Below are 15564 nucleotides of genomic sequence, written 5' to 3' on the forward strand. Positions count from 1 at the left end.
CTCAATCCTCTCCATGACGAAGCAGGTCAACGCCGTCTCTTCCTCCTGCTTCAATACCCTCCAACATGCTCCGCAGGAACTACAAGTGGATCCCCACCAAAACGAGAAGGACGGTCACCCAGGCCCTCGTCAGCAGCAGACTGGACTACGGAAACGCCCTCTATGCAGGAGCTCCGGCCAAACTCCTGAGACGGCTCCAACGCATCCAGAATGCCTCCGCACGCCTGATCCTCGACATCCCTCACCGCAGCCACATCACACCCCACCTGAGAAACCTGCACTGGCTCCCCGTCAACAAGAAGATAACCTTCAAGCTCCTCATTCACGCACACAAAGCAATCCACAACACCGGACCAGAGTACCTCAACAGCCGACTCAGCTTCTACACCCCCACCCGCCAGCTCTGCTCCGCCGACCACACCCTCGCCACTGTCCCCCGCATCGGAAGAGTGACCGCCGGCAGCAGATCATTCTCCCACCTCGCCGCCAAGACATGGAACACCCTCCCCATCCGCCTACGGCAGACCCAAGACCTACTGACCTTCAGAAGACTCCTCAAGACCTGACTCTTCGAACAGTAACGGCACTCCCCACCCCTCAGCGCCTTGAGACCCTCACGGGTAAGTAGCGCGCCTTACAAATGAAATGATTGATTGATTGATTGGTTGATAGCCCCATGCAGTTTTCTAGTGTTTAAGTTGGCTTTTCGATTGTCGCTACAAGACTCTTCTTGAAGTTGCTTTATGGAGCCCCAGATGAGTGCCAGCTGGGGCTCCCCAAACTCTTTTGGTCCAGCTCCAGAAGACTGTCGCCCCCTTGTATGCAATGCCCTATGCCCATCATGTTCCTCAGAGTATATCTGCTGGGCTGCCGAGTAGTTCCATTTCAGAGTATGTGCGTTCTGGGAGACTTCCTCTGATGCTCTCCCCTTTGAATTTTCTCTTTGCATTTCCTTTGTGGCTTTGCTTTCCTCGCCATTAAAAACAGCTCAATTGGAGAGCTGTTGGAGGTATCGCATGACCCCCAAGTATATGGCTTGGTTTTGGACTCACGGCCGTTCGTATCGGAGATTCCTGACTCCTCGATGAGCAAAAAGTATTTTTCTACATCATCCGTGGAACCCACATTCTCCTCTGTGCCACTGATGTTAGCTTCAGGCGGGCCTGTGTCCTGCTTAGTAGAGATAAACCCCAGATCTCCAGAACGGACTAAACTCACAGTACTGTCAGTGTCAGATTGAGGTGATTTGGGAGGGTCAGCTCTATCTGTCGTCGATGTTTCATAGTCATTATTGGCCCTGACACATTCTCTTTTTCATGATCAGTCCCCACACTAACCTGCACACTAGTTGCAGTCTCTGTGGTCTCCACCACTTAGTGCTTGTCGGAGACCTCCAACTCTGGCCTGGACTCGAGACGTTTTTCAGTATCTTCCAGGGACTGTAGAGAAGATAAGCTCTCTGGTGTCGGTGCCATATTCGGACCGCAGACTACATCTTGCACCACCGCACGCTCCACTGCTGTATCCACTCTCCCTTCTGCAATGAGGGATCGTGGAGCTGATGCTGGGACGCCAAAAAAATTAGCACTCAAGAATTGCGACTGGCTGATTAGACTGCATTGTCCACGCCACCTTTCTCTGTAGTTAGCTCCATTTTTTGCTTCAATGTTTAACCCCTGAGGTGCAGGATCTTTCTGCAAACCGCTCTCCTGTCTTTTCACTGCGCCCATAATTTTCGAGTAGACGTGCCCCGTTGTGCATAGAGGGGCGGTGTTGGCAGCCCATTCCTGGGCTTACCTGGTGCTTTTCAAAGGCATGTTTTCCACCCCTCATTTACTGCAATAAATTGTGCTACCAACAGCTCCTGCATCTCGTCGTAGAATCTGGGAGGAAACACAGATTGCTATAAACAAAACCTGAACCCCCGGAACTCCTATGCCTCTACGTGGAGATCGGGTTTTCTGGCAGGAACAACTCGACACGCCTCAGAGTTACTTCGTTTCTCCTGTTTTCCTGAATTGCAACAATATATCTCCAGAAGCGATCAGTCTGGGAGGGAGCGGTTTGTTAGGTGCTACACTGTCGCCATCTTGCATTGGGACACAAAGCAGGTCCGATTGCTTCCATTGAGGGCTCTAAAACAAATGACCTTGGAGCTTGAAATTGCATTGCTGAGTATACAGCCAATTCGTACTTACCCAGTTCTCAGTTGCCTGTATGCATATGTTGTTGTGCAGAATACTGACTGTGATATTCGTAAATATATTCTAAACCTATTGTGAGGGCTCAGATGCCAGTACTGATGACAGTGACATACTGAGATGAAGGAGGTTGCTTAAATCTTTTCTGGGGAGTGTTGAAGTAATTGTACCAACAAAGTATGAAAAACAAATCAAAAGAGAAGCAATCTTTTTTTCTTAACTATTACAGAAACATGTTTCCTGCTAATCTGATCGAAGCGTCATTCCAACAGGTACGTTATATTTATACATTTAAAAGTATTTAGAAAGTATTATATAAAAAGGAGGACTCTGGTAAATCTGAATAGAGATTAAACCATATCCAGGTTAATTGGGGCTTACTCGAAAAGATGGTGCATACTCCACTTTTAAATAGCTTACAGTTCAGACGAAAACTTTATTATGTTATGTTAGAATATTTGTAGAGCACTACGTATAGCCTGGGGTGTCTTGACGCTGGCTTAATTTAACAGAGAGCAGAGGTGAAACAGATAGAAGCATAAGGGTAAAAATCCAGGTTTTTAGAAGCCTTCTGCAAACCTGTAGAGAAGGTGCCGATCTTACGTGTATCAGGAAATTCCATTGCTTGGTTGCTCCAGCAAGGAAGCTACTTCCACCCCATTTAGTTTTCTTGAATCTGAAGGTGGTAGCTTTGTAGGATCCAGTTGATCTAAGGTTCCTGTGGGGAATATGCCAAGAAATGGACTTTCTCAGAAAATCTGGTCCTGTGGCATCAGAGCCTTGAAAATGAGGCAGAGTGCTTTAAATATGATACGGCTCTTGATCGTTAGCCAATGTAGATCTTTGATCACTTGAGAGACTGGTGGTGTTTGGGGAGGCCCAGAAGTTATCTGGCGGCAGAGTTTTGTAAAACCTGAAGCTTCTTGAGATGTTGTGACTGAAGATTAATGTAAATTCCATTACAATAATCCAATTTAGAGAGGATTAAAGATGATGACTGTTTTTCTGCAATTAATGGGAAGAAAATGTATAACTTTTCTTATGATTCGGAGAGTGTTGTAAGAAGATGATAGGATTGTGTTGACTTGTTTGCTGAAATTAAGCTTATCATCGAACATCACCCCAAGGATTTTGGCCTTTGTGGTGGGGTGGGGTAATGTGCCCAAATCCGATGGCCAGCTACCGGTAGACCAGAAATGGGGATTGTTTTCCAGGCGAATCCCTTCAGTTTTATCTGAATTAAGTTTGAGACAGTGCTTACTCATACATGAGCCAATTTCTCTTATACCATTATGGAGCTGATGACTAGTAAAATTGGCATCATTAGAAGCAGATAGAATAATCTGCGTGTCATTCACATATGAAGTGACAGAGAAACCAAAGGATTAAATAAGGGGGGGGGGCGAGTTCTCTTACATATATAGTAAACAGGGTGGGGCTAAGCGACGATCCCTGTGGTACCACACAAGGCAGAGAGAAGGTGCTGGAGCTGAAATTATCCAGTTTCCCGATGTTTGCCCTGTTCTTTGAAAATGATTTAAGTAACTCTAAGGCTGTATTTTTTATGCCTAAATCCTCCAGGTGGAAGATCAGCCTAGGGTGGTCTACGGTATTGAAGGTGGCAGACAGATCCAGTAGGATCAGAGCGGCCGTTCCTCCTCCATCTAGGATGGAGTTTAGTTTATCAGTGGCTTCAATCAGAGCCGTCTCCTGGCTATGTTCCGATCGGAATCCAAATTGTGTTGGATCTAATAGGTCGTTCTCTTCCATTAATTGAGTCAGTTGACTATTCATGATTTTTTCAAATAAATTTGCTGGAAAGGAGAGTCTGGAAATAGGTCACAGATAAAATTTCCACCAAAAATCACATACCAGCTGCAGGAGCTATTATTTCTCCTGTTCAGGTTAATATTTTTAAGAGCACAGTCTTCTTTGGGTATCAAAGTGCTGGAACAACATTAGTAGCCTAGAACTCACAGTGGCCAAATAATGACCTCAGTATCTTATGGAAACGATGACTTGCAGAAGTTCCCCAGTCCATCAGAAGCGTGTCAATAGTTAATGCAGGACCAGTGCCTCTCGCTCTGTTTTTATTAAATGGGGTAACAAAATGGAGTATGAAAGTGCAGCCTGGTTTGCGTTTTCATGCTCAGATAAGGAGCACTATGGGTTCATTTGAGAGCATTGTTCGCAATGCGCCAGATCTTGAATTTAAAGCTTTGCTGTTGGATGCCTTGGTAAGTTCTGCAATGAATGTGTAAAATATACAAGGAATGGAAGCTAAAATGTTACTGTCATCTCCCAAGGGTCATAAAAGCCCCTTCCCAGATGCTTGGACCCACCCAAAGTATAATCCTAATCCTCCTAACAGAGTCACCACCACACCGACATGGCTGACAACTAAACACACCAAGGATATAGCTCATACTCCAAGTACAATGGGCCGTGGTACTTTTGGGTGGCCTATTTATGAGGCTGTTCGCATCGCTCTTGCACCATGCAACGTGTTGCAAGAGCGATGCAAACTTTAAGACAGATTTCTGAAGCCACGCGATGCCACTTTGCGTGGCTCCAAGTGGCTAAAAAAATCTGGAGTAACCAATGCAGCGCAAATCACTGCATTGTGTTGCTCTGCCCTGGGAAGGCATTCCATGGGCATTGCATGGGTGTTCCCACTCAACCCCCATGGATTTTGATGCATCCCCAGATTTACAAGAACTTGTAAACCTGGGTAGCACAAAAATCTTACCGCCTATCAGGTAAGGACCTTCAGCTTTGAGATCATCACAACTAATAGACTAATCATGGGACCTCAAGATTATCACTTTGGGTAAGAACCCATGGATCAGTTTGATCCTAAACAGATATCAAAATAAACCATTAGGAAGAAACTGCTAGCACAGTTTATACACATGTAAGGGCCTTGGAGTAAATAATTAGTTTCCCATTAGAAGTTTGAATAAACAATGATTGGACCAGTAACAAGAGTGAGCGGCCGAACAGCGATTATGAGTTTCTCCCTGAACACCTTTGAGCAAGGGGAATTTGGACTGAGAATAGATCTCAGAAGTGGAAAGCCAATGGCAAATTGAATAGAAACATCTATGTCTACAAGTGTTTGCCCCGTCCAGCACCTGGAACTCATTATAGTACAGTAATACTGCACCCGGGATGTTTTTCACACTGCAGTATCAGGACTTCAAGGGTGCCGGTTGGGAGTCCGGCAAAACTTGTAATGATATTTCTGTCTGTAAATGAACTAAAAGATAGCTGCCTACACCGTCTGAACATATATATGTTCACTAGGGAACTACCTTTTTATTCAAATACCTATCAACCCAGGAGATTTTAGTGTTAGGCTGCCACTTTTGGATCAGTCTCCTTCCTTCCTACCCCTTTAATGCCCCGTCTAGTCCTAGAGAATTGTTATCCGAAAGAATCGTGTAAAAATTCTAAAAAAACAAGCCCCAGTGCAGGCTAAAAGAGGCTGTCTACCACTGAGAGCAGCTAATGAAAGCTGCTGGACAGCGTGATAAGCCAATGAGAGGCTTGAGGGTGGGGCTGAGCATCTGGTAGTGCCTTCCTCGTTCCTGTCTGGAAAAAACTCTGTGGTTGGTCAGTTGTGAGCGCGAAGGAAAGCAATCTGGTCACTGCATGAATGCATTCAAATGAGACCAGGGGTACTCTTGCAGAAGACGTGGTCCCGCAGGAGAAGGGAAACCTTTACCTAGGCAGATACACAGTTCTCAGCCCAGGACAGTAGAAGACAAAGGCTTTCCTGTTTTCACTTTGCCCTGAACAAACTGTTAGTTCTATACATTTTGTCACACAGCACAAGATGTAAAGCAACATATGATTTCTGCTGCATAAATATAAATTTACTGGCTATGCAGTTAGTTGACAGAATTGTAAGATTAGGTTCATAAATAGATATGTTAGCTTCTAAGGGCATAGATTTACTGCATTCTTCATTTTTTACCACATGAACAACAATTATGACTTTTGAAGCTGCTACTGTGCAATAACAGTCTAACAATAAAAAGTCACCATATAGCATGGATAAAGCTTTGGCCTCGTTAAAAGTTAAAGGGCTAAATTCTGAATGCTGTGCAAACATTTGTGCAATCTTCAATGCAATGGAAAACCACACAACCCGCTATGATGTTGCACGCTTCCATTCTCCATCTAAATTGGGGCTAGTCTTACACTCTATTGCCTATTGTAGTATTTAATGTGTCCATGGAACAACGTTTCTGTTGATAATTATGTGACCTGCTCAGTCCTTTTATTTGTACAACTGTAACAGCATCTGCTTCAAAAGAGCAACCTGGAAACTATTTGCAAGACAAAAAGGGCAAGCCATCACTTCTTAAGTAGCTTTACACCCTTTTACTAACAATAACCCTACTATTGTTTGACCATCTCTGGCAAACGTTGGCATATTTTAATGATATTTTATCATCAATGTTCCTTTCCAAAGAATATAGCCATTACTCCATGAATGATGTAGGATGTATATCTACTAAAAAAACGGTTAAAAAGTACTCTGTTATGTATCTTAATGATTACCTAAAAGTTCTTAGTTACCCATGGTTTGCATTTAGTGAAGTCCAAGTGGTGAGTAGGATTTTTGGTTGTCAGAAAATATACCTATACATTTATCCAATGTCTAAGTTTATTTTTCAAGGTTTCCTTTAATTAATATTTGGAAAATGTTGCCTATGAAATGTTTTTGGGTATATTTGAGCACAGTATACCCCACTCTTTTAATAATTATAAAACTATCCATCAGAAAAATGTAGTTCTGATCACAAAACCACACATTTATAATGTAGAATAAGTACAAATGACAAAATAGCATTCAGAAAGCCAATAGTAGTACCTCTTGTTTGATGGACAAATATTTGAATAGCATAGGTGATGTATTCGTTTGGTACCAAAGCACCTTACCTGAGCTGCCTAACTTTGACAATGAAAATCCTTAAAATTCCTGCAGTGCTCCTCCCCACGCTAATGCACAGGTTCACATATTTACCCTGTCCATGCAAAAGACACACACACCTTCTTTCTCTTCATAGTTGCATAAAGATTTGATGTGGCTCGTGTCACATGATTTCATTTTCTTTGATGTTATTGTCAGGTCGAATGACTGCATCTGACCCACACTATCCATGCATATATCTCGAATTAACCTATGTTCACAACTTGTAAAGCGTTCAGATACCTTCGGGTCTAGCTAGCGCCATATAAATTTCTATATAAAAATATATAAATAGGGTCATGTCATGCAATGCAGTCTTCTGTAATGTCATGATTATGCTAATTGACAGGTTTCAAACCTAAAAAATACTCACACGTTTTGGTAACAGAATATTAACATGTATGAATCAAGATAATCTACCATTGTATAAAAAGTACATACTGGATGCAAGTCAAAATATTTCATTCCTGATTACAAACCTGGTGGTTAACTATCAAACTAGATATCCACTGCTCTCTCACCTAATGTGTTGCATTTCGCTAGTTTAAAATGAAACAGTTTTTTGTGTTCCCAAATAAAAATGTATTTAATTGGAATTTAATTTTTTTCCATCTTTTGATTTGTTATAGTATCGAACAGTTCTAATTCCTGTGGTGAAGGCTCAAGACACAAAGTACCAGAAGAAGTCCCTGAGTTTTATTTATTTTGCTCCGGACGATTCGAATCCTGAAATTCACCATCCTGTCCTCTTAGAGATTACCCCGTCTCCTCAAATGAGCTACAAGACGAAACCTGGAAGTGCCACAGAAATGAATGTCTTGGGGATTGTCATCTTCTCAGCTACCATAGGTAGAGCTAACACTCTTTCAGTTATAATGTATAACTGTCCCAACCGAGAGGCAAGCAGTATTTCTCAATTTTAGAAAAGTGCCATTAGGGATAAGTGTAGGGAAAGATGATCCATTTGGAAATCAGACCAATAACCAAAGTGCAGTTATTAGAATGTTCTTGTTAACAATAGTTGATTTGTAATTTTTGGAATCCTGTTTTGAAAAAGGGTGTCCTTGGGTTATGACAAACCGGTAAGGGCACATTGTTCTTCACTAATGGACATGATAGATGCTACTTGGAATATTTACAATATTTAAAGTCTGGTTCAATATCTCTTATAAATGCCTGTGTGGCAAAGATTAATAAACACTTACCAGAGAGGTTTGAAGATTGAAAAAAGACCCCTCTTAGGGTTTAACTTCTTAGAAATATTTACAAGTCAATGAGATTGAAAAACAAAACTTTCTTTTTTATTTTACATTATGTGAAGTTTTACATAAGACACTTGCTTCCAGGATGCTGCTTTAAAAGGTGTAAAAGGTAGGGAGAAATTAGAACAAGCGATTGGCCGCGGGAAGTACTTGGAGATGATCATTTCACACTTCTATCACACTAAACACTAGTGGAAACAAGTTTTCTAGCATGATCAATATGCTCTTATTCTCAGAAATCTTATGGATAAAGATTTTGAAAAATTCTTGCCAGGGTGATCAAAAACCTGAAGCTTTCTAAGGAATTTGTGATACTGTTCATAGGGAACTTTAGCTCAATTAACATACAGCAGATTGTTTTAATGAAAAACAACTAGAGGCACAGTGGATTTATGGATTTAAGGAATGGACATAACATTGCTGTGTTCACATTAATGCACCTATTAACAACGGCATTCCTTCCAATGCACCCAACATTTTAAAGTCTCTAATATAACTCATAAAGAAAAATTAGTTTTTAAAATAGATCTCATTTCTTTCAGTACAAATACTTTGTATGCTTGTGTACATTTGTTTCTCTAACTTTGTTATTAAAGAATGTAAACTTTTTGCTCCTTTGTGCTCACACTTTGGTATTTTTTTCTTTTTACGCATATTTATTCCTTCATTTGTATATTTCCCTTTTTGGGAATGAACAAACTAATGGAGCATATTTTTCAATTTCTCATATTTCTGTCAACAATTAGAGTTTGTACACAATTTATTAAGTCACTTTTATTTGACTTATTGTTCTTAATGTTGTGAAACAACTTCCTCTCCAATTTGTTAGCAATGTGTACATACATTGGCATTGTTATGTAATTCTCATTATATTTCTGGCTTTTTGTAATTGATGGTATGTGTTTGGCTCATTTAAGTATACGAAACTTGCAAACTTTTTACAAGGCTTCCTCTTGAACCTTGTGGCAATTTGGAGTTTCACTCAGTAGTTTCTTGAAATAAAAGCCAGACTTTGCAAAAAGAAGGGAACAGAGGAACCAAGAATTAACTTAAATGTATTGACTCACGTAACCCAGCAGCCTATGCAATTTTGAATTAGTGGAACATCTGAATGCTTGAATATATTTTATTTACTTATAAAGTGCTGAAAAGATAATCTTTTATGTGGTAATCCCCCAGATCTTTGCCTTTTGTTGGTCGTGCACATGGCCCTTGCCAACCAGTGGTAAAGTGTATGTGCTCTCCTTTTCAAACATGGTAACATTGGTATACACCTGGCTCATTTAATTTGTGTATAGATGCCTAATGTATTGTAATACCTGTACCCAGAGCCTACACATTAAATGTTGCTAGTGGGCTGCAGCACTCATTGTACCCATCACGACAGTAGCACTGGAAAACATGTCTCCAGGCCTGCCACTGCAGCCTGGGTGTGTAGTTGTAAACTGCAATTTCGACCTGGTAAAAATAAACCTTTTGCCAATCCTAAACCTTCCTTTTTAATCCTTATAAGTTACTCCTAATGTAGGCCTTATAAGCCAATAGGGCAGTGTGCATGATATTCCAAAATTAGGACATGTATATTTAATGTTTTACATGTCCTGGCAACGCAAAATCTCCTAAATCTTTTTCACTATGGCAAGACTGGGTCTCGAATAGATTAACACTGGTTTACATTATTACTTTTAATGCATGCTAAATTCAGTTTGGAAATAGCTGTTAAAATGGTTCAAGGAATCATTTTCAGATTAATTTAAGATCCAATTGAAAGAATAAATGATATTTTATATTACTATTTTGGCAATTACACTTTTAGAAAGTTGTCATTTTCTTGCCTAAACTAGAAGGCTTTCCTGCCAGTGTCCAGCTGTTAAATGATCCCTGATGGCTCCTCTGTGGTGAGATATTTATTGTTCACTGACAGTGGACAAAGGGCTCTGTGTGTTTGTGGAGGGGGGCTGTTCCCTTGACAGTATTGCCTGTTGTTCTGCCCAGCCCCCTCCTGAGCTACAAAGGATGGCTACTTTGTCACTGGCAAATTAAACTACCACCTAGCCCTGCTTCCCTTTCCGATTGAGGTTGAGGCCTTTCCAGGCAGTGACCTCAGACTTCGCCCGCTCTGAGCTTTCCCGCCTTCGCCAAGAACCGCGCAGAGACACCGATCTTTAGCAACCTGCCAGCTTGCAGCTTGCCCCACCACTGACTCATATTTAACCATTTTCTCTCCATAAATGTATCTAAGTCAGAAGGTAAACTTTCTAACGGGATGAACCTGGTCCCTGTATCTGACCCACACGCCGTCTTAGTTCCCCTTAACTTTTGCCCTTGACCCAGTCTATAGCAAGAAGTTTCTTGCAATGGACACATTGAACCTAATCACTAACTGATTGCTGGTATTTTTATAAGCAATATTTAGGTTATAGGTATCTGTGAGTTTCAGCTCATGGTCCGCACCATGAGTCATTTCTTTATTTTTTTACATTTCACCACAGTTTTCCCAGAATGCATAGAAACCTGGACCATTTACGTTTGGAGATATACTCTGTTTTGACATGTGAAACCTACATATACTTTTATGTATAAAAATCAGCGGCACTTTCTAATTTTTGTATTCTCCTTTAGGAAAATAATTTTCTACATTTTAAACCCATTTCTCTTACTGTCCAACCACTTGTTATGGGTCTGATCTTCATTTTACCTCAGTGGAATGGGATGTACTCCTACTCGTGTGTTGACACACTTAAATCAAATTATTCTGGGGAAGGGGAGGAGAATAAGAGACAGGTTAAAGAATACCCACAAATGTGGGGGATTGTTTGGTAATAAACTTACTTTGCAGTCTACCCTCTCTAATGCAACCCCCTGACCCCGAATTAGAAAAGTGTTGCATATCTGACGATTTGGACACGTAAGTCTAACTTACATGGACATTATAACCAGGCACTGAAGTCATCATTACGAATTGTGCTGAGTGGATTTACTGCATGTTTTGTGGTAAATCTGCCCCATAAAATCATAATACTGTGTTAAAATCATAGCTGGACGTACTAGTTGTGAATTTACTACACTCAGATTTACCATGTGCCGTTTTTACCACACCTGCTGCTACAGGTGCAAGAAAAAAAATCTTATTAAAAGTTGCTGTTGGCTGAACCCTACAGTAATGGAGGTGTCTGAACCCTACAGTACGGTGGCAATCGTCAGGTTGCGCGATGGAACGACGTGGGTGTGGGCATAGGTTGGGATGGGAGGGGGGGGGGGTTGGGGTCTGATGTTTGCAGACCAGGGTAGTGGGAGGAAATTGCAGTAAAGGTGCTTATGTGTTTCATGTTAGTACGAAGTCGCCTTTCTTGATTGACCCTTGTACTGTACAAAACAATAAAGTTTGTTGTTAAAAAAAAAAAAAAAAAAGTTGCTGTTGGACCCAGAAGAGGTGAGAACTTAGCACCAAAAATACCACCTACTCTCAGCAAGTAGTATTTTTTTTTTAATGAAGAGCGCATAAGAGTAGTAATATTCAATTAGTATAACATTTGTACAGATACTTAACGATGACAAAAAATATATTTTAAATGAACTGTCAGAGAAAAAACAATATATTAAAGTTAGGAAATATGCTCAAACACAATGGGAGCACACCATCAAAACCTCTCCATTATTATTTCCTCTAATATTAAACGAATACCACACATTATATGTAAAATCTTTAAATATATAAATGTAAATATTAAATCAAATCTAGGACTTTTAAAAATGTAAGTTACATTTTATTATATTACAAGGTAAGCGAACAAGCTGTCTGATAAAATTGCTGCAGGTGTGACACCTTTACAGCATCCATTTTTTGTCATTCTGGGCACAATCTTTATCCCCCTGGGCCTTAGTTCCCCTCTCTTGCCAAAGCTAGGACCATTTAGAAATGTCTCACCTCTATATTGGGAACTAAATGAAAACTGGTTGTTTGCAACAAATTGTTAACTGCATGCACAACAATCCCTTTTTATTTTCTGAAAATGTACTGCACCTTTGCTTTCAGGTCTGCTTCTTGGAAAAATGGGCGACAGAGGATTACCTTTGGTAAACGTGTGTCAATGTCTCAATGAAGCTGTAATGAAAATTGTTTCAGTGGCCGTCTGGTGAGCACATTGTTTGATATATGAATTATTTTAATTTAGATTATGCACTAGAATGAAAATTCTTCAGATGTTATGTTGGTAGTCCAGTCTTAGCTCCTGATGGGCAATTGGAATTTGAGTAACCCCTCAACAAAATAGTTCTTACTGTTTACCCTAAAAGAAAGTGACCTACCAAAGGCCCATCTACCACAGGGCCGCTGTCTTCAAACACCTACAGGTCAGCCATTTTAGGGTGGGCTTGTCAACATTTCAACAAGGCATGGTGGTCCCAGGTAAGAAGCAATGTAAAATTTCACATATGCTTATGGGTTAAACTGCTGTGTGCAGCGAGCTTGTTTTTCACTTTCCTAAAATAAACATCTTACTTAGGGAGTTGTTTCACAAAACAAAAAGTGAAGGGCATGTTGCCGGAAATGGTGGCCTACCCAGCACTATGTTGTGGGGGCTCACACCACTTCAGCAGCACAACAGCCCACCTAGCTAGTGATTAATAATGGCCTGAGCACCCAAATTGTATTGGACTAGTTTTATATTTAACAAGGAAAGCATAATAAATTTAAAGGGCTTTGAGCAGACAATGCAAAGTATTTCTATGGTCTACCTTAGTCTTTCTTTTTGTGCATATTTACCACATGCTCTTTCTGTGAAATTGGGTCTTCAATATAGGGCTAAAGTTGGCCATCATGGCCTTTGAAGGCTTACATGTGACTACATTGTGAAGGTACATGCACTGTAACCAAGTAGTGTAAATGATTGTGGGAAAGATGAAATTACCTTGTCTGGTTTACCTCCTCGAATGTACCACTCCCTCCCCAATTGCAGATGCCTTTAGACTGTGCCCTTTTTTTTTTATCTGTTTGATGTTTGCTGTGTCAACATTTTACTTTAAGGTCTCCATTCTGTGAGGGACAGGGGTTACTGGTGGTAATTTTACCAATACCAGGGGCATCACTGATGCTTAGATTAGGGAATGCCGTGGTGTACCAACCTTGACCCTGAGGATCCTCTTAAAAAATTATCATAGTGTTCATTTTCACTTCATCTGATTCCAGTGGATAGTGCCTATTTTTCAGCGTTTTATTTTTCCGCCAAATATCTTACACAATTTCACCAGCGTGTAGCTATAAAATAACCAAGGGAGGAAAAATGGGATTCCAGTATTTGTTCATCGCTAAATTCTTGATTTTGCAGGAAACCATGAGTCTGTCAAAATTGAAAGTAACTCCAAACATGTATTGGAGTCCTATGTATTTGCTAACTGTTTTGTATGGAAAAATTGTAAGGTTTAATGAAGATACCTTAATTTTACTCCAAATAGAAAATGATTATATTGATGCTGGCCGTCAAGAGTTCTAGCAATTATTGGTACATTTTGAGGGTTTTACACTATAAATCTACTCTGTTCAAGGAATGATGGGATCTTGTTGACCTGGAGAGTTGTTCAAGTTTTGTGGAAGGGCATGGCGATATTGAGGTACTACAGTAAGAAAGTGTGGTTGTAGGTCTCTTGTCCACAGTGGAGGCTTGATCTTCAAGGGAACTTGCAAAGCATACGGAAACTCCGAAATATAAATAGAAGTTTATGTTTGACTGCAATGACTCCTGCTTTCGATAGTCCCACACTTCTCCTTAGCAAAGGTGCAACAATTGCAAGTTCTTTCATGGATAACTATGGCCGTAGTGTATCATGTGTAGATCCAGGAAGTTTGGATTCTTACCAAGTTTTGAGGATAGCCAATAACTATGTAAATTATTTTTATCTATATAATTTAAATGTACATTTATTATACGTGGATATCCTAAAACAAGTGTGGATCTGTCCCTCATAGTCTCATGATGGGTACCATGTCATCGCTGATCAGAATAACTGTCTTGACCCAGGACATAATCCTCCAAAGAAGACTTATGCTGTCTTCCATGGACAACACCTTTCCTGTGTAAGAAGGTTGAGGGAGTCACCTCCAGGACCATGGCCTGCAGGTAGTGACAGCCGGACAGGGCAAGTAGCAGGAAAATGGAGAATGCTCACAAGTAAAAGGGGAGCTGTGTTGAGAGGAGGAAGGACCGATTACTAAGGCCTAGTGTGGCATTAAGGAAAAACATACACTCAAAAGTCCAAAGCTATTCACAAACAGCCCATCCATAGTTACTACAGCCAAAAAGGACATAAACAGTAGTAAATGTACTCCAGCTTGGAGCTGAGTAAGTACAGCGCCAGGAAAGGCCAACCACTGGTACAGCAGTAGTTTCACATAGAAAATAATGAAGGCGGGGACTATACAAGAAAATCCCAAAGGAATAAGATTAAATGAAATTCACTTATTTTAACTTTAAAAGAAAAACACATAACTTAATTTGTAGTTAAATAAATATATAGATAGGTAAAACATAAATATGAATATTTTCTAAAATATTTTAACCTTTTTTGAATTTAAAAATTAAGGTAAAATAATTTTTTTTAAATAATTTAGCTAATTTAAATGAATGGTTTACAGAATTATAGGTAATTATTAACTACATAATAATAAATAAATACATTATGCTTCAGGTTGGGTTTTTAATTTAAATCTTATTAAAATCATTTAATTTAATGTAATATATTCAAAAATAATTAAATATGTACGTAAAAATAAGTTTAATAAAGTTGAAGCATTTTTTTTGTTTCACATTTAAAATACACATTTTACATGAATTTACATTATTATTTAACATGAAAATACTGATATTTTTTAAAAGTTTAGTAACAAATAGTATTGTTCACTTGTAAGTTAGGATCCACCCTTGAATTCAGGGAGTGGGGACATGTAATTCTTCATTTTTGAGTAACTTTTCACTCGTAAATAGTGAATACCCAAAAGTAGTGAAGTTACTCAAAAGTGTAAAAGTAAGTTTGCTTGATAGAAATCTACATATGTCAATTTATGTTTGTGACTAGGGCCCTAAATTCATAGCCAAGACAGAGAGGTCAAGAAATTCCAACATCC

General features: G+C 39.9%; 1 protein-coding gene across 2 annotated transcripts in view; it reads left to right on the top strand.

The window, feature by feature from the left end:
* Window positions 1–15564, top strand: part of LOC146772574 (excitatory amino acid transporter 5-like) — a 156302-nt gene that overhangs the window by 107610 nt on the left and 33128 nt on the right. For both annotated transcript variants that reach the window (XM_085637743.1, XM_085637744.1), the window contains exons 4-6: window positions 2431–2473; window positions 7812–8031; window positions 12481–12580. In XM_085637743.1, coding sequence (XP_085493869.1) covers window positions 2431–2473; window positions 7812–8031; window positions 12481–12580 — 363 coding nt within the window. The remainder of the gene's footprint in view (window positions 1–2430; window positions 2474–7811; window positions 8032–12480; window positions 12581–15564) is intronic.

Source organism: Triturus cristatus, chromosome 12 (assembly GCF_964204655.1).
Source record: "Triturus cristatus chromosome 12, aTriCri1.1, whole genome shotgun sequence".
NCBI classification, from domain to species: Eukaryota; Metazoa; Chordata; class Amphibia; order Caudata; family Salamandridae; genus Triturus; species Triturus cristatus.